At 34.6% G+C, this 21,366-nt stretch overlaps 1 protein-coding gene across 1 annotated transcript in view; it reads right to left on the minus strand.

The window, feature by feature from the left end:
- Positions 1 to 1,783: 1,783 nt before the first annotated feature.
- Positions 1,784 to 21,366, minus strand: part of LOC129221577 (WSCD family member CG9164-like) — a 98,182-nt gene continuing 78,599 nt past the window's right edge. The window contains exon 3 of the mRNA XM_054856085.1: positions 1,784 to 4,020. Coding sequence (XP_054712060.1) covers positions 3,572 to 4,020 — 449 coding nt within the window. The 3' untranslated portion in view covers positions 1,784 to 3,571. The remainder of the gene's footprint in view (positions 4,021 to 21,366) is intronic.

A 21,366-nucleotide genomic window follows, 5' to 3' on the forward strand; every position in this document is an offset into this window, starting at 1 on the left:
AGAGAAGCTACAGAAATCCAATCACACAAATTTTTAAATTAAGACAATGTTTTTAAAAAACAGTCGAAATGGACTCAAATGTTCGAATCCTTCGAAAATTTGCACGAAGCCAATACTTCAGGGTGGCGACAGATCAGGGAAAAGAAAGGGAACTTTATTAATCAGGGAAATATCAGGGAATTTTGAAAAAAAAAGGAAAAATTGATTTTATGAAGAAAAAAATTTTTTTTTTTTTTTTTGCTTTACAAAATTAAGTACTTTAATTTCCTACGTATTATCCGCCAATTATTTGTTCAAAAAAAAGTAAAATTAATGAGGTGCCATTATACACTGCCGCATATTTGTGCATCTTTTTTCCTCAACGTCAAAGTATTGAATCTTACTTATTAACCACAGGATGAACTTCCTAAGTGCTTCTGTGTCTGTTAGGTTGTTTATTTTACCTAGCTTGACATTTCCTTTTACGCTTTCAATGCTACGTAAAATAAACAACCATACAGGCAAAGAAGAAGCTTTCATTAATGCCTTAGCTCCTTTGCCTTTATTCCATTGTCTCGAAGTAATTAAGTACTGTAATCACGATTTCAAGAAGAAATCTGTGGTTTTTGAATTAATACTATAAAAGCTTAGAAGTTATTACTTCGCGTTTTTAATTTAATTGCTAAAATTGAACTTTCAACAACAACAACAACAACAACAACAAAAAACTTTTGTTTGCCGTTATACTATTTGTTGTCACCCGCAGTTTATAAAACTTTTCTTTTCTTTAGACTTAAGTGAGTCTTTAATTTTATAACCAAGTTGTATTCTTCTTTTTAATTATTTTGAAATTAACTAATTGCTTTTTTTTTCTTTTTTTTCTTGCATTTCAAAGTTGTTTGTTACAAAAGCATTCTAAGATTTTTTTTTTCGTTACTTACTGAAATCATTTGAAATAGAGTTAACTTGTGTACTTAAGTAAATATCTTTATTTTACATCGTTAAAATGCTGTATTCATTCATTAAAACCTATGTTCTTGATTAGAGAAAAGCTCCCGATGAATGGATGTCAAATGGTTTCATCTGTTTTGCATAAATATGTCAATTAGTTATATAAGAATAACTACATTGCTTCTATTCTTTCACTATTACTTGTTATTCTTGCAACAATTATTATACTGTTTGAAAACTTAGTTCAAAATAATTTCAATTACTTTTTAGTTCTATCATAAATACACATACGTTTTTAAGAGTAATTTTAATAGTTTCTTAAAATTCTTATGCTAAGTGGTTTCTGGAAGTGAAGTATTTATTTTTTTTAATGTTCTATAATCTTTCCATGTATCAAAATATAATATACTGTTTTGTAGGTTCCCCCCCCCCCCCCAAAAAAAAAAAAAAAATCTTTTTTTTTTTTTATTTTTTTAACCATTTTATTAAAAAAGTAGCATTTTTTTTTAAATATATCTTTAGTTCAACACCTTTACACAACTTAAAACATTTAAAATACTGTATTTTATACAAACATACAATGGATTTCAAGTAGAGCAAAGAAAGAAAACCATTATCATTGGTAACGTAAATCAGGGAAATTTGGTGAACTTAATCAGGGAAAAGTCAGGGAACTTTTTTTCACAGTTCTTGTCGCCACCCTGTACTTTCTTCTATATATTAGACATAGAAGACATAAAATAAGTGACTGAAGAGAAGTACGTGTAAGAATGTGTTTCTCTCTTGAATGTGAATGACAGACAGTACTTCAAGGTTCTATATTAGATATAGAAGCTTGAAGTACAGTCTGTGATTCACGAGAAATTCTCCTTCTACTATGTATAACAAATGGTGATTGCCATGGAAACTTTTTTTTGTGATTTTGCCCGTTATTCGTCCAAAATACTCTTGTCATTCTTTTTTAACAGATAGCTTTCAAATTAAATATGATAGAAACATAAAGATACCTTGTTCAGGAAACTGACAGATACAACAGACAGAACAAGACGATAATGCAAATCTTCTTTTATGCAAATCTGTGCATGTATTGTTTTGCAACATTATATTTTAATAAAGCTTCTTTGCCCCCTAACCTAGGAAAAAAAACTGTAAAGACTGATTGAGAGACAAATAGTTGCACTTTAAATGTAAACCAGCTTTATAAGGGTTATACGCATTCAAAATAGAACTTATTTCTGAGCTTCTTACTTTCACTTCCTTGCTGCTGAAAAGGAGCAATTTGAAATGGAAAAGGCTAATAAATTTCTTATTTCAAACTTTTATTTATTAACTTCACATTGGTTTTTTAAATTCAAAATTATCTGCCAATGTGGCTAAAGTATGGATAAAATGAGTCAGAAGCTTTACAGATGAAATATATGGCTATTCATGTCGGAACATTTTAACGGGTTCGTCTTTTCTACCACAAGAATATTGTACGAAGAGAACCATCAATCGACACAATACCGATTTCTATACCGAATATCATGAAAACCGCAACGAGCAATGATGAAACGGTTAGCGATGATTTTCTGGTTAATTTTAAATGACAAATGGAGGTGTTTGTTATCAAAACCAGCTCAATCCACATTTTAAAAAATGCTAGGGAAACAAAAAAAAAAAAAAAAAAAAAAATACTAAATCAGGCTACATAATATATCTAAAAAGGATTTTTAAGTGAAACTTTTTATGTGAGGGCTTTAAAGTTCTGATCTGCAACCTTTTTGTGTGACGGAAGTGACAAAGTTGTTTTTTAATTGTTGTCAAAAACAAAGAAAAATAATAGTAATTCTAAAGTTAAAATACTCCCGCTTTTTAATTTTGGCAAAAGCAATGAAAAATAAAGTTAAGTTTTGTGTAACAAATTGATTTTAAGGCTGAATTTCAGCAAGCCTATATTTGGATTTTGTCATTAAAATATACAATTTTGTTGTGAGTATGCGCAAGTCCGGCGCAGAAAGAACAAGTGTGTATAGAGTGAGGGAAAACATGCGGGTGAAGTGACGCTTCAGAACGTAGAACAAAAAGCAAAAGGTTTCACTTCTATTGTGTATCTTTACGACACGCAATTTTTTAAAAGATAACTTTTCCATTATAATTCCCTTTTAATTGATGTTGTATCTCAATTTGATGCCCTGCACTAGCCTGTACAATTAAAATTGAGAGTTGAATAAGCAATTTGAAAATGCTGTTATGTTAGCTATACTTTTCAACTGTTGCTATATGGTAAAAAACATAGGTTGAGCTGATTATGAAGTTAAAAAAGGTGTTTGGAACAGCAGTTTATGACTGGATTGAGAGAGATTTGCTCCAAATTGCTTTCTAGCTTGATAGTATTGACAAAGAAGTATGAAAATAAGAAGAAAAAAAAAGACTTTTGAAAATCCATGCATTGAGCTGGTTATGGTACTTAACGCCTCAATTCGAGGAATAAACCGAAAGCTAAGTCAGTTATTCATGGAACAATACTCATCCGTCATCAATGGAAAATTTCTCTCCTCTTGCTGGACAAGAACATCTTACATCTCGTGCAGCCAGTTGAAATTTCTGAATCTATTTTTGACTATATTGGCCTATTAAAAGTCATATCCCCAAAGGATTATCAGGAGGGATTTTCATTCTGTTCCTTCTCCATGTACGTCACAGGAAGCACTGACATATTAGTATTCATTTGTGCAAAGTTGGCGGGGTTGCTCTGCAGCAGTGTCACATTGCTCAAATCAAATTTTATTCCTTGTTCGTGGTACTGCAGGGCTAAATCCACAATGGATTTGTAATTGTCTAAGATCCGTTTTATTGGTTCGTCGAACAGCTCGAAGCTAAGGCGCTTCTTGGCACGGCGGAAGATACCATCTCGGTTCCGAAGAACGCACTGGAAGGTGTTCCACGTGACGTTTGCTTCCAGAAACTTCAAGAGCTTTATTAGTTCTCCTGGCAAATCAGATGTAATGATTTCGTACCGCAAAACAAGAAGAGGTCCTTTGAATTGAAGCCAGTCTAATATACTTTCCATCCACAATTTCGAATGGCTCAAGACAAAATTCTGCCAAGCTGTAAAAGAAAAAAGGGGAAAAAATAATATAAGAAAAATAATAGAATTGTGCTTAAAATATAATATTTGATATCATCATTAAATGGCATCTTTTTACTTTGCAATTCCATGTGCTACTTTTTCTAAAAGGTATCTCAAAGAGAAATTTTAAATTATTTTTTTATTTTTTGAAGTAAAAGTGTTTTGTTTTTGTCGAATGTATAATGTTAGTTAATTTAGATCAGCGGTTCCCAACCACCGGTGCCTCTACCCTGAAAACCTTTTGCGAACCCCAAGGGGTTCGCGAAAGGTTTCCAGGGGGTTCGCAAAAAAAATATTGTAATGGCGGAGTTTTACCATGCCTGTTTCTGATGAAATCTCATGTTCACGCGGTTTCAAGCAAATTTTGCTCCGTTTTTTATTTATTAGTCTCTCGCACATCCAATGCTCTTATGATTAAAATATTTGCTTACTTCCTGACATATTTACATTAAATTATTTAGTCTGTCATTGCAAAGCGTCGGTTTCAGCTCTTCTATTGAGAATGATAGCCCTGAAGTCATGCTGAAAAAGCTCTACTTATGAATACAATGTCTTCAAATGAAATAATTTGAAAGCGATCGTTTCCTCAGAAGCTTTTTATCGGAAAGGTTTATTAAACTTGATGAAAACATTACATAGAGCATATGCGAGCGTCTGAAATATTTTGATGTCTTTACCATGAATTTGAATCTGAGAAAGAGCTATCGCTCTGCTCTTGTGTTGAGTCAAAAATGCATAGAAATGAGATTGTTTGTTGCTGTAATTTTCACATTAGTTATTCTACAATTTACTTCGAGCTTTATTGTCGAAAATGGAAAAGAATAGCTAGCAACCCAAAAATACCGAATGTAATATTAAAAATTAATTACTGTAAAAAGTTTCCGTGGGTGAAAGTTTTGCAGTGTGAAAATCTATGCGGAAGTTTGTCTGTATGGATGGATGTTTGTTACTCTTTCACGCAAAAACTACTGAATGGATTTTGATGAAACTTTACAATAACATAGTTTATGTATCAGAATAACACATAGGGTAGTTTTCACCCCGTTATGGGGAGCAAAACTCCCCTAGGGGGCAATAGAACCCAATTTTAGTATAAATTCTCTAATATAAGGATGAAAAAGTACTTGCACTTATTAACTTTCCTTTTTAATGAAGTTGAATATGTTTCACTGACTTGTGGTCTGGATGCTGCCCCATTATTACATGAACGAGTTTTCTTCAAACCTCACTTGTGCTCGTACACCAACAAGAGCTCCCAACACCCGGAGTATCTTAGACAACTTGCTTTGGAGGTTATTCACCAAATCCCATGTGATGCATTGCAAATATATACTGACGGTAGCAGGAGTGACGGCGCTATCTTCGGTAGCGGTGTTTATATCAGAGACGGAAACGGCATTAAGATTTGTATTAAAAACCCCGATTTTTGCTCCGTCTTCCGGGCCGAACTTCTAGCTATTGAGGAGGCTCTGAATTATTGCGTCACAGAGAGTGTCAGTACTGATATTTGGATCTTGAATGATAGCCGAAGCTCTATTCGATCAGCATCTGTCTGAATGGTGGAAACAAGGTGACAAAACGACTCTGAACATAATCCAACATCTAAAACACTTGAGTAAACGTCTCACCATTACTTTTCAATGGATACCGTCACATGTTGATGTATTTGGAAATGAGATTGCTGATGGGCTGGCTCGTCAGGGGAGCCGAGAGATCTCTCCCCATAACGGATGTCTTTCTTTTTCAGAAATTGCAACCCGTGTTAAGCAAAGCATCAGTTCCTCTTGGAGACAGCCCCCTATTTATGAATGGTACAAAGCATCCCGCGTTGGCGCTGCTTTACTTCGGGCAAGTAGTAGAGAACAACAAACCGTCCTAGCCCGACTGAGAAGTGGACACACTCGAGCACAGCGACATGTGGCTGGTATTAAGGTTTTCCCCTTGTGCCCAAAATGCAATTTGACTCAGGCTGCTCCCGCCCATATTTTCTCTTGCATCGGCTGTGACCTGAATCAGCTGCATTCCGAACCTTCTGCTGTTTTGGAGGGACTTTGTTTGCACGGCTTCATGAACTTGGTATGATGTTTCTGTCTGCCAAGTGGGACAAGCAACAACAACAACAACAACATTATATGTCCATCGAAAGCTCTGATTTTTCTGCTGAAGATGGCACCTGTTCCAAATTTCTAAGTAGAATAAAAAACGAGTTATGAGCTTTTTAGTTCCATGTTCGAAGGCTTTCCTCAACACAATATAGTATTTAGGGTATCATCTGAACTCCTTGTCGATAGCGACAATTGTTGTATTGTTGACTATTTTTGCTTTTCATCTGACTGTTCAAGGCTTTTCTCAAGTGAAATTTTAAAGTAAGATTTTTTGCACAAGATAGGCAAATAATACATGAATTTGGCTGATTATTTTCCAGTTTTACGCAACTTTGAGGCAATTCATGTTTTTTTTTTTTTTTCAATTTATTTGTGTTGACTGGCTGCTTGATCGATCAGCAGGAATCCCGCCGAACTTTTTTTGCGGAATCATTTCAATAGCTAAGGCATGTGGCAATTTTTTCAATTGTCGCTGTTTTTGAAGCTAAAAACTACGCGAATACTGTTTCTCGGTTTTCCTCATGTAAGCAAAATATCGCCATTTCTTTAATATTTCTTTCTTTATATCATTTGTTAACATGTAAAATGATCCGCCAACTAAATTAATCAAATCCATAGACAGCACAAGTTTGCGTTCAATTTCAAACACAATTGCCAAACTTTACTACTTATTTTGGAAACATTTCGGATAGCATCATTTCATGGTCACCAGAAGTATCTAAGTATTTGGCGACACTCAAGGCCGTATCCAGAAATTTTTTTCGGGAAGGGCCCGGATTAGAGCACATTGCCCTAACACACACACACACACATATAGTATACATAGACACACCAAACTCATAAAAATGTTAACATAGAAGACTTTTTGTCTCGATTTGTCTCTCTCCACATTTTGGACTGTTGTTATTTTATTTTGATTTCTTATTATTTTTCTTATTCACCTTGTAGTGGTAAGGATAACAGGAGAGTGTCCCTTTAAGTCGGATGTAGAACATCCATAATTTCAGGAGGTCTGAGAGTTTTTCCCCCGAGAAATTTTTGAAAAAAAAAAAAAAAAAAAAATCTGTATTTTGAGGCCTTATATTAGGTAATTGAGACTACAAAAATATGAAAAAAAAAAACAGGCAAACAAAGTCTTTCAAAAGTTATACATTCTTTTGCAAATCAAGATCAAACAAAATAAAAATTGCTTGCTCGACAAATCATGGAAATTAATGGACAGAGAAGAAAAACGAGAGAGGAGAAAAGAGAAGCACTCAGTCATCTGCTCATATCGGCTTTTAGTGAAGTTCGTTTTTGATCACTAACCCTACTCCTTTTTTTTTTTTTACATTTAATGCCCTACAGTATGAAAATTCTACAAAATAGTTTAAAAGAAATGGTGTAGACATTCAGAAAATAAGAACAGAAGAGTAATATTCTAGCCATTTGGACAATTCATACTTCATTTTCTTGATAAGATACAAAATTGAAGAACTTTTCAAGGAATTTCAAAAACTTAAATAATTTTCAGACTCTCGAACAGTTGAAATTATTTGAAGCTCTTTATTTACACTTTTCAGAAGTTGATTGTACAGTCTCAGAAAATGATTATAACTTTGTAAGACACACCCGTTTTAAGTTAAAAAATAAATGCAACGAAATATTTCTCGAAATAAACTTTTTTTTTCAATCACAAGTAGTGCAGAAAATGAAAGAGGAGTAGAGTAAGTGTTTTTTTTTTTTTGAGCAATCACGATTGCTTATTGCTTTCATTTGACTGTTTTGATGTCCTATCATTTTTCCCACCGCCACCCTCTGCACCATCACCGTGGACAGGCGGACTCCTCACGCTGCTGCTCCTATAACGAAAGCCGTCTCCAGGTTGCATCCATGTCCTACACACACGCGCATACATACACAACTACAAACACACATACATACAGATACTTATACATATACACACACAAAAAACTACACATACACGCACAAAACTACCCACACTTTCATGCCTGCACACAGACACAAACACACACAAACACACATATCCCCCCCCCCCACACTCGTGATTGCGAAAAACATAATTTGAATTCAAGATGTCAAAATTCAAATTATTTTTTCCCCTCATACTTAAGGTATTAACAGTATGCAGTAGAGGTAAGAACAAAAAAATCAAGCAAAAACAAAAGATCTGCCATGATACTGAATTCGGCATTAAATAAATGCAAGACATGAAACATATCAGTCACAAAAATGATCTTGAAAATTATGCTACAAAAACGCGAGAATCGTGATTTTTGCATTTTTTACTCAGGATGTATCAAGGAGCTGAATTTGGCACATCTTGGTAATAAGATACTCGCCATATCGGAAAATAGGGGACCAGCCTTTGGGGAGTCCCCGACTCGAAATCAGTGCAGTGTAAGTTTTATAAGAGTTATAGGGGGAGGAGGACAAGGTCGTGCACAGAGGGGAGAAAGAACACCTGTTGGCCCGGGCCCGAGCTTAAATGGGGCCCAATATTTTTAAACCTAGGGTTGCAAATATGCTCAAACAATATGGAGGGGGCCCAAAAAAGACATTTGTGACAGCCCCAAAATTTCTGTGCACGCCCCTGGAGGAGGAAGTGCACAGAAGTCAGTTTGGTTGACTTGAAAAACAACGAACTGACAAAGGGCCTGCCTTAACCCTGGACTGCCCTGAATTGAATTGGGAAAGAGAGCAGGAAGTCCTAATTAAAGGTCTAAATTTCAAGTGTGCCTTGCGGCTTAATGAGAACTAGAACTGCGTTTTCTGTATTTCTTCAAAATATTATAAATTTTGAATAGTAGCAAAATTAAGAATAAAAAAAACTTAATCATTTTCCTTTTCTGACATTAGGAATTTAAAAAAAAAAAATTAAAAAAAAACCCCTTCTGTTTTACGGTACAAAACATTTTCGGTTTCGGGGGGACGAGCGGGCCCGTCAGCCCCCCCCCCCCCCCTCTGGATACGGCCCTGGCGACACTATCTCTTCGATAAAATTAGTAACACACAGTTTTACAAAGTAGAGAGAGGGAGACTTATCCAAGGTATTCCAAAATGATTACTGCAAGTTTCGTAACTTTTTAAATCGCAGTAAGGGATTACGGGCGGCTACATTTTTTTTAAGTTTGTACTTCAATAACAATATAGAGAAGATTTTAGAATATGTTAAAAAAAAAAAAAAGGGTAAATCGTTTTAAACAAGTGAAGTTTAAATTCATATTTTGGAAATTCCTCAAATTGTATATTCTTAAATGTCGTTTTTTCGTTTCTAAAAGAGTGCTATTTTGTCCATCGTATTTATTGCCATTTTACTTTTATGGGTCAGGAAAAAGCCCGACGTCAAAGCGATGTGTTTTGAGTTATTTCAGTTACAGAAGAAAACGAATAAAAGTAACTATATATTGTTTCTCATAATTATTACACACCCAGGCAACGCCGGGCATTTTTGCTGTGTACAACAATCTGGTAACTAAATAAAGAAAGTTATTAAATAGAGTCTGCCCCTCTACCCCAAGTTACCGTCGAAAAAAATATTTATTTTATTTCCAGGAAAAGCCAAATAGATGCAAAACATTTTCTTTGTAGCATCTTCTGTTCGGAATTAAAATTCATATATTTTGAATGTAGATTAAGCAAACACTTGACGCAGTTTTGTAAACTTGGCAAGTCAAATGGCACTGTAGTCCTTTTTCCAATAAATAATGAATTTGGATTATTTTACATTTTTACGCTGTTTTTAATTGCAAAAATAGATAATGAATTAGGCTGCATTCGTTGAAGAAAATGAATTTAATTGCAAAAAAAACAAAGTGACATTTTAGAAACTTATTCGGTAGGCAGAGTTATGATAATGCGGTCGGGACGAGTGTTCAAAAATCTTAGCGCTACAGTCATTACAAAATTTGCATCAAAATGTAAAATCTTCGCCAAACTAACTTTGGTAAAAATATCGTTAAATACTATGTATAGGGTATTGCAGTTAAAATTAATCCATCAAATTTATGAAACAACACGCTCAAATAACATTATATAAAATTAATGTTGACGAAACTGGGGAGAAACCATTTTTTGCTAACTATTTGACCTCTCCCTGCGTTGACCATTAACTTGAATCGATTGAAAAAAACTACATCAACGTGAGCGAAGAGGGCCGTGGTAGCCTGATCGGTAGGGCATTGGACTCGGGGCCGGAGGGGCTCGGGTTCGATCCCCGCTGGTCGAAGACCCACCGTCGTCATTAAAGGGGACTGGGCAACGTTAAATATGCTCGTGGTCTCAATGTCCTCCAAGTGAAACGATACCTCTGGGGGTGCTAGTACCAGGTAGCTATTAGCTCTTGGACTAGTTCTAAATTCTCATTAACTGTTCGATCCGGTGATGGTGCTGCCATCTATCGGTATATAAAATAATGGAGGCAAGGCACTAGTATGCAGTCCTCGACAAAAATACAGTTGTAGTCAGTTCTGACTCTTGAATAGAAATAGAAATAGAAAACGTGAGCGAAGTCGCGGGTAGTTAGATTATTCAATAATATATAAACATTTTATAAAGTGTACGAAGACTTTTGTGAGATAAAATTTCCGGCACTTTTTGGTTTTTGATTTTTAAAAAATTAAGTTTTAATATTTTGTAAAAACTTTTTATGTAGTTTTGTTAAAAATTGTTCATAGATCTTATAATTAAATACCTATTACGAAATATTAATTCTAACCAATGGATTAGGGCCTATTTCGTTGAAAGTCGTAGGTGTACGAAGACTTTTGGTAGCCATTGTATATATGCGGAAGTTTGTCTGTATGGATGTACGCAGAGCCGTGTCCAAGGGGAGGGTTTTAGGGGTTAAACCCCTCCCATTGAAAAAAAAAAAAAATATGGCAAATGAAGAAAACGATCGACTTAAATTAACTTTAATGTGAAAGCCTGCGTTTAACGTTCTCCGCCCCCTTTCTCTCTGAAGTTTTTCTGTTATTTTAACTCAGTAATTCTGTATTTTTTCCCCTCTAATTCAACTCAGTTGGACCTAAACGCTTGCATTTCTTTCTCTCATAACTTAAAAAATTTTGCATAACATTCAAATGTTATGTAATTTACAACTGTTAAAACTTTGCCGACTGAAATAATATTTTGGAAAAACTGTGGTGGTAGAACCGTTGAATTAAGTACCATACAAAGCATTAATATTGCTTATTGTAAGGAGGTAATGATGAATTTGGCATGTGTTGCAGCTATGAAGATGTATTAGTGATGGTGTTTAGTAATGTAATTTGCATCTACAATAAGCTCGTTCTAAGCATTATTTCAGAACATAAAATCTGATATGCATTCTCTTGCCTAAAAAGAATTCGTCTAGAGTTTGTAATACTTGTTGCAATAAACCGCATAGTTAACAGATTTAATTAAAAAGATACAAACAAACAAGGTTTGATAAAAGTGAACCTGTAAAATGAAGGAATTCTTTGGTCACTTGAGCAGCCTGAATTATTCTTCTAGGGGAGGGGGGGGGGGTACATCAGGACTTACAGGTGCATAAACGCCATACCGGGATCGATAATTTGTAGTAAAACTAAAGGTTGTGAGGGATTGAATTCCCCCCCCCAGGTAAAATTAAAACCCCTCCCTTTATGAAAATCTGGACACGGGCCTGGATGGACGGCAGGTTGGCGTGTTATGTTCATGAAGAAAACGAAGTTACACAAAAGTAACACATTTATTCAAACATTTTTGGACAATGCAAGAAGGGAAAAGAAAATGGTAAAAATTCTAAGGATTATCTACACGTGATTCGTACGAGTGCGAGTGAGTGCGAGTAACTTGGCCAATGACAACATGTAGCGCTTCACTTCATTTCAATAGCAAAAAGTTAAGTTGTCAATATTTGTTGCCGCATACTCCCCTCCTAGTGTCAACGATATCTTGCGGGAAAATGCACATGACGTCCAGAACGTGTAGTCCTTGGTTGAACCATTGAGAAGAAATAGATGGAGAGAGTGCAAACCTACTATCCGGATACGGCAACAGTACCATGTGACCTGGGGAGCAATTTCGAGTTGACCGTAACCGCTGAAGAAGTTTTCATTAGCTGAAGTCATGCATGATAACAACCTTTAACTATAGAAGGGAAAAATTAGATTTATAGTAATAGTGCAGCATTCTAGCATAGTAAACCGTGAGGAAAAAGCCACACCAGGAGGTCCAGTAACTTTTCTCTAGCATCCACGAATGTTTTTTACTTCTAAATAAGGAAAAAATAACATTTATATGCATTCAACGAGTACATATTCCACAGTTGCCTATAACTTTTAAATTTTTGTACATATTTTATCTATAAAAGTTATAAAACATTGTATATCTTGAGTGCAAATAACATTTTAGTTCCATAAAAATACTTTTTATTTAACTAGTAATTATTTTAACGGCTCTTAAGCATTTTGTGTACATTTGCTTTGTTGGCGAGTAGCTTCTCGCCAAGCTCCTGTGAACAGCAGATGCGCAAGAATCAAGATTTGCTATTTTTATGCTTCCCAATTTAAATACTAGTATGCCTGCGTATGAAATCATTTCAAAACATTGATTACAATACATATGAATCCATAAATTTTCTGTCAATAACAGAACACTTTAAACTATTTGTACATGCCCGTCATTTCAGGGAATAAACATCAAAATACATGAAAAATGCAATTACAATATATTTTAAAATCCGGAAAGAAGTGGGGAGAGGGAGTTTGAATGATAGGACTGTATTTGTATCCGTTATTTATTTATTTATTTAATATTATGCGGTAAAGGAGTTGGAGCCAGAGTTGCTCTGATTTGTAGCCCCGACTTCATAATAAGCGCCGTCGCGTCGTCTGAAAAATATTTAATGCCAAAAGAGCGATTGCGTGCCAAAACATTTGCTATGGCTCCCTCCATTAGTATTCCTTCTCAATGGGTTGAACAGTTGCTTCATCCTTTGATGAAGGAGTTGTAGGTTTCAATGAAGAACCACTCGGTGAGGTAATTGGTTTATGTAGTAGATTGGGTTGAGGCTGGGGAGTGATGCTCTGAGAAATATTGAAATTGTTCTGGGATTGAGATGAGGCTGATTAGCAGTCTGGTTGTACTGTATGCTCGATTGTTGTTGGCTAGCGGGAGACTGCTGGGATCCGGCTTGTTGCTGATGCGGCTGCTGTTGTGTTTGTTGCTGGGGTACAGGTTGCTGCTGAGGCTGTTGCTGTGGTTGTTGCAATGCTTGTTGCTGCTGCTGTTGAGCCTGTGGTTGTTGTTGTTGCTGGGGCTGTTGCTGTGCCTGCTGTTGTTGAACTTGTTGAGAGACTGGAGATTGCTGTTGTTGTAGCTGCTGCTGCTTGGGACCAGGAGGTGAGTGACTAACAGGAGGGTGAGGTGTTGTACTAAAATTTTGTGGAACACCAAGCCCATGAGGTTGATTTCCCCTGACTGCTTGACTTTGCGGCATTGATTGATGAGGTTGTCCAACAGGAGTTTGAGGGCCAGAGGCAAAACTTGGTGGGATGCGAAGTGCAACTTTCGCAACCTGATTTTGTTGATCGGGAGCAGTCATCGCTAATTCACAGTAGTAGCTCTAAATGCAAAAACTTACTAATCAAAGTCCTCAGGAAAACAATGACGCCAAATGCTTCATTAACACGGCATTCTTAAGGCTGCATCCAGATAACATTATATACATACACTTTTTTTAATAAATCCTCAGGTCACCAATTTACGGCAGGTTGGCGTGTTATGTTCATGAAGAAAACGAAGTTACACAAAAGTAACACATTTATTCAAACATTTTTGGACAATGCAAGAAGGGAAAAGAAAATGGTAAAAATTCTAAAGGATTATCTACACGTGATTCGTACGAGTGCGAGTAACTTGGCGCAATGACACATGTAGCGCTTCACTTCATTTCAATAGCAAAAAGTTGAGCTGTCAATATTTGTTGCCGCAGATGTATGGATGTTTGTTACTCTTTCACGCAAAAACTACTGAATAGATTTTGATGAAACTTTACAATAATATACTAGTTAATAACACATAGGGTTGTTTTCACCTCGTTATGGGGGGCAAAATTTCCCTAGGGGGCGATAAAACCCAATTTTCGTATAAATTCTCTAATATAAGGATGAAAAAGTACTTGCACTTATTGACATTATATGTCCATCGAAAGCTCTAATTTTTCTGCTGAAGATGGCACCTGTTCCAAATTTCTAAGTAGAATAAAAAACGAGTTATGAGCTTTTTAGTTCCATGTTCGAAGGCTTTTCTCAACACAATATAGTATTTAGGGTATCATCTCAACTCCTTGTCGATAGCGACAATTGTTGTATTGTTGACTATTTTTGCTTTTCATCTGACTGTTCAAGGCTTTTCTCAAGTGAAATTTTAAAGTAAGATTTTTTGCCCAAGATAGGCAAATAATACATGAATTTGGCTGATTATTTTCCAGTTTTACGCAACTTTGAGGCAATTCATGTTTTTTTTTTTTTTTTTTTTTTTCAATTTATTTGTGTTGACTGGCTGCTTGATCGATCAGCAGGAATCCCGCCGAACTTTTTTTGCGAAATCATTTCAATAGCTAAGGTATGTGACAATTTTTTCAATTGTCGCTATTTTTGAAGCTAAAAACTACGCGAATACTGTTTCTCGGTTTTCCCCATGTAACCAAAATATCGCCATTTCTTTAATATTTCTTTCTTTATATCATTTGCTAACATGTAAAATGATCCCCCAACTAAATTAATCAAATCCATAAACAGCACAAGTTTGCGCACAATTTCAAACACAGTTGCCAAACTTTACTACTTATTTTGGAAACATTTCGGATAGCATCCTTTTATGGTCACCAAAAGTATCTCAGTATTTGGCGACACTATCTCTTCGATAAAATTAGTAACACACAGTTTTACAAAGTAGGGAGGGGAGACTTATGCTAGGTACCCCAAACGATTACCGCAAATTTCGTACCATTTTAAATCGCAGTAAGGGATTACGAACGGCTACATTTTTTAAAAGTATACTTCTATAGCAATATACAGACTATTTTAGAATGATTTTTAATCACGTGAAACCGGTGTGTTTTGAGTTATTTCAGTTACAGAAGAAAATGAATAAAAGTAACTATATTGTTTCTCACAATTATTACACACCCAGGCAACGCCGGGTATTTTTGCTATGTACAACCATGGCCCCACTGAATACTTAATGGCCCCACTGAATACTTAAAGGCCGTGGCAATCGCTGAAACTCATGGCAATAAAGAGGGCGCCACTGGCTACCCCTGTTTTTTGCTTCCACTTGGTGTGATTGTGAGCGTTGGCGCTTTGGCATCTGTGAATACGTGATTTCTCGACTTATTATCGGGCGTACGTAATTTGACGAAAATTTTAATTTCAAAAGAAGGAATGAAGAGAAAAAGCGCTGAATAAACATTGTATTACAAAGTTGAAGAGCATTTCTTATTGTTATTTTAATATCATATCAAACATTACACGTAATAAAAAATTTAAACTAAACACAGAAAACATACGATTTTTTTAAAAAAATATTAATGCGTAATTCTTAACTATATTTTTCAAACGCTGTTTTTTTTTTTTTTTTTTTTTTGAAAGCTTTGCAAATAATTTTCAAATTTTTTTACTGAAAATTCCCTGGGGTTTCCTTATTGATACAACAGTTCTAAGATTGATGATATATGGCAGGCAGCCCTCATTTCTAATTTTACATGCTCATTTACATCCGAATTTTTTCTGCTCAATAAATTACATCGAAAAAAAAAAACACACGCTCCGCAATCTGTAAATACATTCATTTCTCAAAACTTGAGAGGGTCATTCATTGTCACTTTTGACCCTGATGGGGATTAGAGAGGGGGGGGGGGGTATAGGAATTTACGTTAACAATTGCCATTCTTTTCGCTCGTAATGTACTATATATTTTACAACGAACAGAATTTCATTAAAAATGTACGCTTGGGAACAGGACCGAAATTTAAAAATTTCCAGGGGGGTGGGGCAAAGGTTTTGTGTTCGAGAAAAAACAACAAAATACGAGCAAAATGCCTAATTTTGGTATGTTGGTAAAATTTAGGGGTGTCATAATTGCCCCCTCCCCCCGTGATATCCCCACTTGACAGGCCTGGTTAGGAATATTCTTTTTCAAATGAAGAAGAACAATAGAAAAGTTAAAAATATGATGGCAATTTAAGAAAAAACCATATATATATATATATATATATATATTACATATATATATATATATATATATATATTACATATATATATATATATATATATATATATATATATATTACATATATATATATATATATATATATATATATATATATATATATATATATATATATATATATATATATATATATATTACATATATATTATATAATATAAATATATATATATATATATATATATATATATGTGTGTGTGTATAATCGCTTGGAATTTTTTCCTTTTCTTCTTTTTTTCTCTTCTCTCTTCTTTTTCTCTTTTTTTTTGAGACTAACTTTTCGGGGGGGGGGGGGTTGTCCCCAAAACCCCCCCTTAGCTACGCCCCTGGTTCTACGACGGGTCCGTGGTTCTAGCACCAAAATAATGTCATTTATCTTTTTTAACTTCCATTTTTAGCACATCTCATGCTATAATAACTTTAGTGTAGATTTTAGTAGTGTATTAGTGCACAATACGCATAGAAATGCACAAACGTTTAGTGCATAAGAGCTGTTTCGAAAAAGTGCAGATTTTTTTTCTTACGAAAGGAAATTCATAGCATAATCAAAAAATAAATAAAAATAACATGGAGCTAGAAAAAACTTTCATTTTACCGAAGCTTAGTTTTTATTTATTTTTTTTTTTTAAATGTCCGATTTTGAAAATAAGGCGTGGTCTTTATGATGTCACAAATGATGTACTTTGGCGCATCTGTTTTCCGCGTTTCTACGTTATGATGATCCAGAAACGAATTACATATTGCACTCTACGCTTACTATCAATCATATAGTTGCCAACACATGTGAGTACAGAAACTAATTGAATATTGTGCTCTGTGAGTGGCATCAGTGAATGGCATTTCATCATTTGTGATATCATCGACAGAAGCGTAAACAGTGAAAGCGCACCGATTAATGCATTTTTTTAAATATTAAACTTAGTCAAGTTATTTAAAAAAAATGGTCACATCCTATGATTTTAAAAATGTTCTTTCAAAAAAAAAAACCCCTTAAAATTTCGGAAGCGACCCTGTTGCTTCACACGCTTTGAGCATTAAAAAAAATGTATATATGTACACCCAATCCTCTTTTTATGCGGTGAATAGGGACCGCATAAAAAATTGTGTAAAAAAAAAAAATGCTTGAAATTTCACCAGTAGCTTTCATAAGTATTCCCAACTGAGTTAAAAAAGTTTTTTATACGGTGGATAGGGACTGCATAAAAAAAGTCTCACGTAGAAAATACCCAAAATGTTATATTTAAACGAAATCAAAATAAACCAAGCGATGATAATTTTGCTGACTCCCGAAAAATTTCCCGAATTAAGAAATTTTTGGAAAGTCACAGTGACTTCCCATAGGATGCCCCTGTCGACCCTTGATGATACTACCACGCACTCGTTTGATAAATAATTTTCGCTCGTTTTATAAATAATTTTTATAAACTACACACAAAAAAAAAAAAAGACCGCACAAAAACAGGTTTGGGTGTACACACACACATCGGAAGGCGCACAGACCGGAGAGCGTTCACTTCAGCTCAGGTTCTGTCCCCACCCCCAGGCTCCCACCTTTACCTATAGCATCCCAGGTGCTATTACTTCAATATATTTTTCAATTGTTATAAAGTGTTCACGCAGTAAATAATCTTTATGATAAAGGTCAGATTCGGCCATAAAACATTTATCTTATTTACTGCTCGTATTACCTATTCTAGAAAATCAACAGTCATATTATGACGGGTGCAAATTTCTTGGTCATTTCCATTTCATTCCATCTGTAGAAACAAGAAACCCAACGAGTAGGATTCTATCGCAATTCAAGATCGTGAATGACTTAATTCGAACTCAAGAAGCCAAAATTCAAATTATTATTATTTTTTAAAATTTATTTTTAACATTTAGCAAATACATGCAATAGGGAAAGAAACTCCTCAAATATCTACACATGAATTTGTAAAACTAATTTAAAAAAAAATGGGGAACAGATTATTTTACAAAATATATCAACACTGTTGATATTTTGTAAAATCCTAGCAGAGGAGAGTTCCGCAAAAAATTTATTTTGTCCTTGCAAAAGCAAAACAATGATATAATTTTTTTTACTTGACATTTTTAAGATATTTTTAAACATACATTCGATTTGCGATCGAATGTAAAAAGACCGACGAAAAACTTCGATTTATCGAAAGTTTGACTTAACGCTAGTTTTGGTTTTTGATATTTTAATATTAAAAACCGTCGAATACTTTAATTAACATGTACATATAACAGACAAAATTACAGAACTGAAGTTTTTTAGCACAATATGCACAGTTTAATCAAATATATTGATAGGAAAAAATCAAAAGCATGTAGGAACCACTTGAATAGAGCTGATTCTACTTCAGGAAATGTGCACTTCTTCGTTCGTTTCAAATTCGGATTGCAAGTGAAGCTGAAATAATTATTCTCCCGTAGTCACTTCTTTCTTTCTTTTTTTCGTTCTTTCGAAATAAATTTCGAGTAATCTTGGAAAAAACTTCGAGTTGAAGGAAGTTAACTTTGAGTTATTTAGAATACTTAGAATGAAATTAAAGACAAAAAAGTCAGGACTTGATAAAAACTTCGAGTTATAGTAATATTTGATCTATCGGACTTCGAGTTATCGCAAATCGACTGTTTTTTTAAGAAAATTAAAATATTTAGCGATGTAAAATCCCGTAAACATTGAATTCTAGTCATAAAAAACTGTTTCCTACACTTGAAAAATGAATGAGAAAGGGGCTTTGAACTAGAAACTTTAAGAAATTTGATCGCCAAGTTTGGCGAAAATTAGGATATGAATTTTCTGTAGGAAAAATAAAATATACACACACAGTAGACCGTCAAGAATCCGCAGGAGTCTAAGATCTGCTTACAAGTTTTTGTAATCTTGTTCTAATTGTATAGCATTAGGAGCAACTCTAAATATCTAGCATTTCTCAAAATAAAAAAAGGGTGGGGAGGGGGTAATTTTCCGTTATAGGTACGTAGTGGTGTATTTTTTAAGCTGGCGATTAGTTTCAATCTTATTTATTGTCAGGGGCTATTTCAAGTTACATAAAGTACTTATTTGGCGATACCATAAACTATTTTGTCCTTTTAAAAACTTATAAGCGAAGCAAGCCTAGAAACAAGATCAAAAAGTCCATTAAAATAAAAGATAATACTCTGAATAATTAAGTTTCCCCATTAAACGTAAAATAATCCAACAAATGAAACACAAACTATAAATGAGCTTGTAAAATTAAATTAAAAGAAATTGCCAAACCAACTTTAGATGCTTCATTTACGCATTAAATAATCAGCTGAATAACATTACTGATTCGATTCGAATTGGTTGATTCGGTATATTTCTGAGCATCTTGCGAAATATTGATGTTTGTTTTCTGTTTCATTTATTAATTAAAATAAACAAGCTTTGAAACTTGTCGTTGATTGGTTGATGCAACCGTGGCTTGTGGCGACTCCTTGCGGTTAGAATGGGCAAATATGAAGTTTTATAGTTTTTCCATCTAGTGTGGCTATGTTCAAGTGCAGAAATAGTTGCCCCAGTTTAACACAGGAAAGTCAAAAATTAGTACAGTGCAATTAGACATGAACCTCAACATCCAAAGTAAAAGTTTCCCGTCAACTCCAAATTGTTGTATACTGTCCACATAATGTTTGGTAAAAAGTTACACCGTTTTCAGCGTCGGGTTTTGGGGAGAGGGGGGGAAGAAGTTGGTAAATTAGCAGTTTTTATCAGTTTTTTCGAAATATTTAGAAAACTATGGTGTTTAGCGCGAAAAGTGCAATATACAAAATAATCTACACTAAATTACGAACAAAATGGTCCTAAACATTATTTTGTTAAGTGAACGGTTCCAGAGTTACGATGGGTGTAAAAGTAGAAAATTTTCGCATTTTTAAGATTTTTTCGAAAATACAATTCTAATTACTACGTAAACAGAAATAACTAAACAATGTTATCAAAAAGTAATATTGTACAATCGTATTTTAGTCTAAAAGAAACTAAGAGGCACCACATGGGATTAGAAACGTAGAAATACTGGGAACGAGAACCGGTTTTCTGCAATTTGCGTGAATTGTGATAAAGCACTTGAAGTTAGACTACTAGCTTCAAAAAAGATTGAGAACAAAACATTCAAAGGTACACTTGAAAAGAAAGTTAGCTGTTCAGTCATTAGCCTCTATTACCAAGTCTATGATAATTAACAACACCACTGTATGTGTGAACCCTAATACCAGGAGTGTTTGTGATCCGAAATTTCAGAAATTTCCAAAACTTTTGGGTTGACAACACATTCTAAAACTGAAAAATTATTTAAAAAAAAAAAAAACTATTTGAAGAGTTTTTACTGGGGAGGGAGAAGGGTCGAGCTTCTTCATAGTTTCAGAAAATTTCACACTGCCTTCAAAAAATTTTACTTGAACCCACGCGCACCCCTGTGTAATACTCTTTCACATCGAATGGTGTGCACTGTAAGAAAATATGAGAGACTTTAAGAAATACTGTCGAACCCCCTTAAGTGAATAGCCATTTTGCCACGAAAAAATATTCTAATAAGCGGGTTATCCAAAAACCGAGATAAAAGCAACCACATTACATTGGTTTGGTGCATTGAAAATGTATTATATTAAGCGGGATATTCTTTTAACCGATATTCTAATAAGCGGGCTCGACTGTATTTTAATTCGAATTGCGTGCATATCCTCCACCCTTGTTCGACGAATCTGGCTTGATAAGGAAGGGGAGCAAGTCACCTAGTGGTGTCTGTTTTGGTTCCAGATTCAAATGAATTATCGGTCGCCCCTTATTTAGAAAAAGCGTCCTACATCATTGATGAAGATCATCACCTTCTTCACCGTGTTTTCTGATGTTTCCCAGCTACCTTCAGACAGATTTGCGATCAATACATAAATTACGTAATTGCTCATTATAGGCCAGCAACTTGTTTT

The sequence above is a fragment of the Uloborus diversus genome, chromosome 1 (assembly GCF_026930045.1).
Source record: "Uloborus diversus isolate 005 chromosome 1, Udiv.v.3.1, whole genome shotgun sequence".
NCBI classification, from domain to species: Eukaryota; Metazoa; Arthropoda; class Arachnida; order Araneae; family Uloboridae; genus Uloborus; species Uloborus diversus.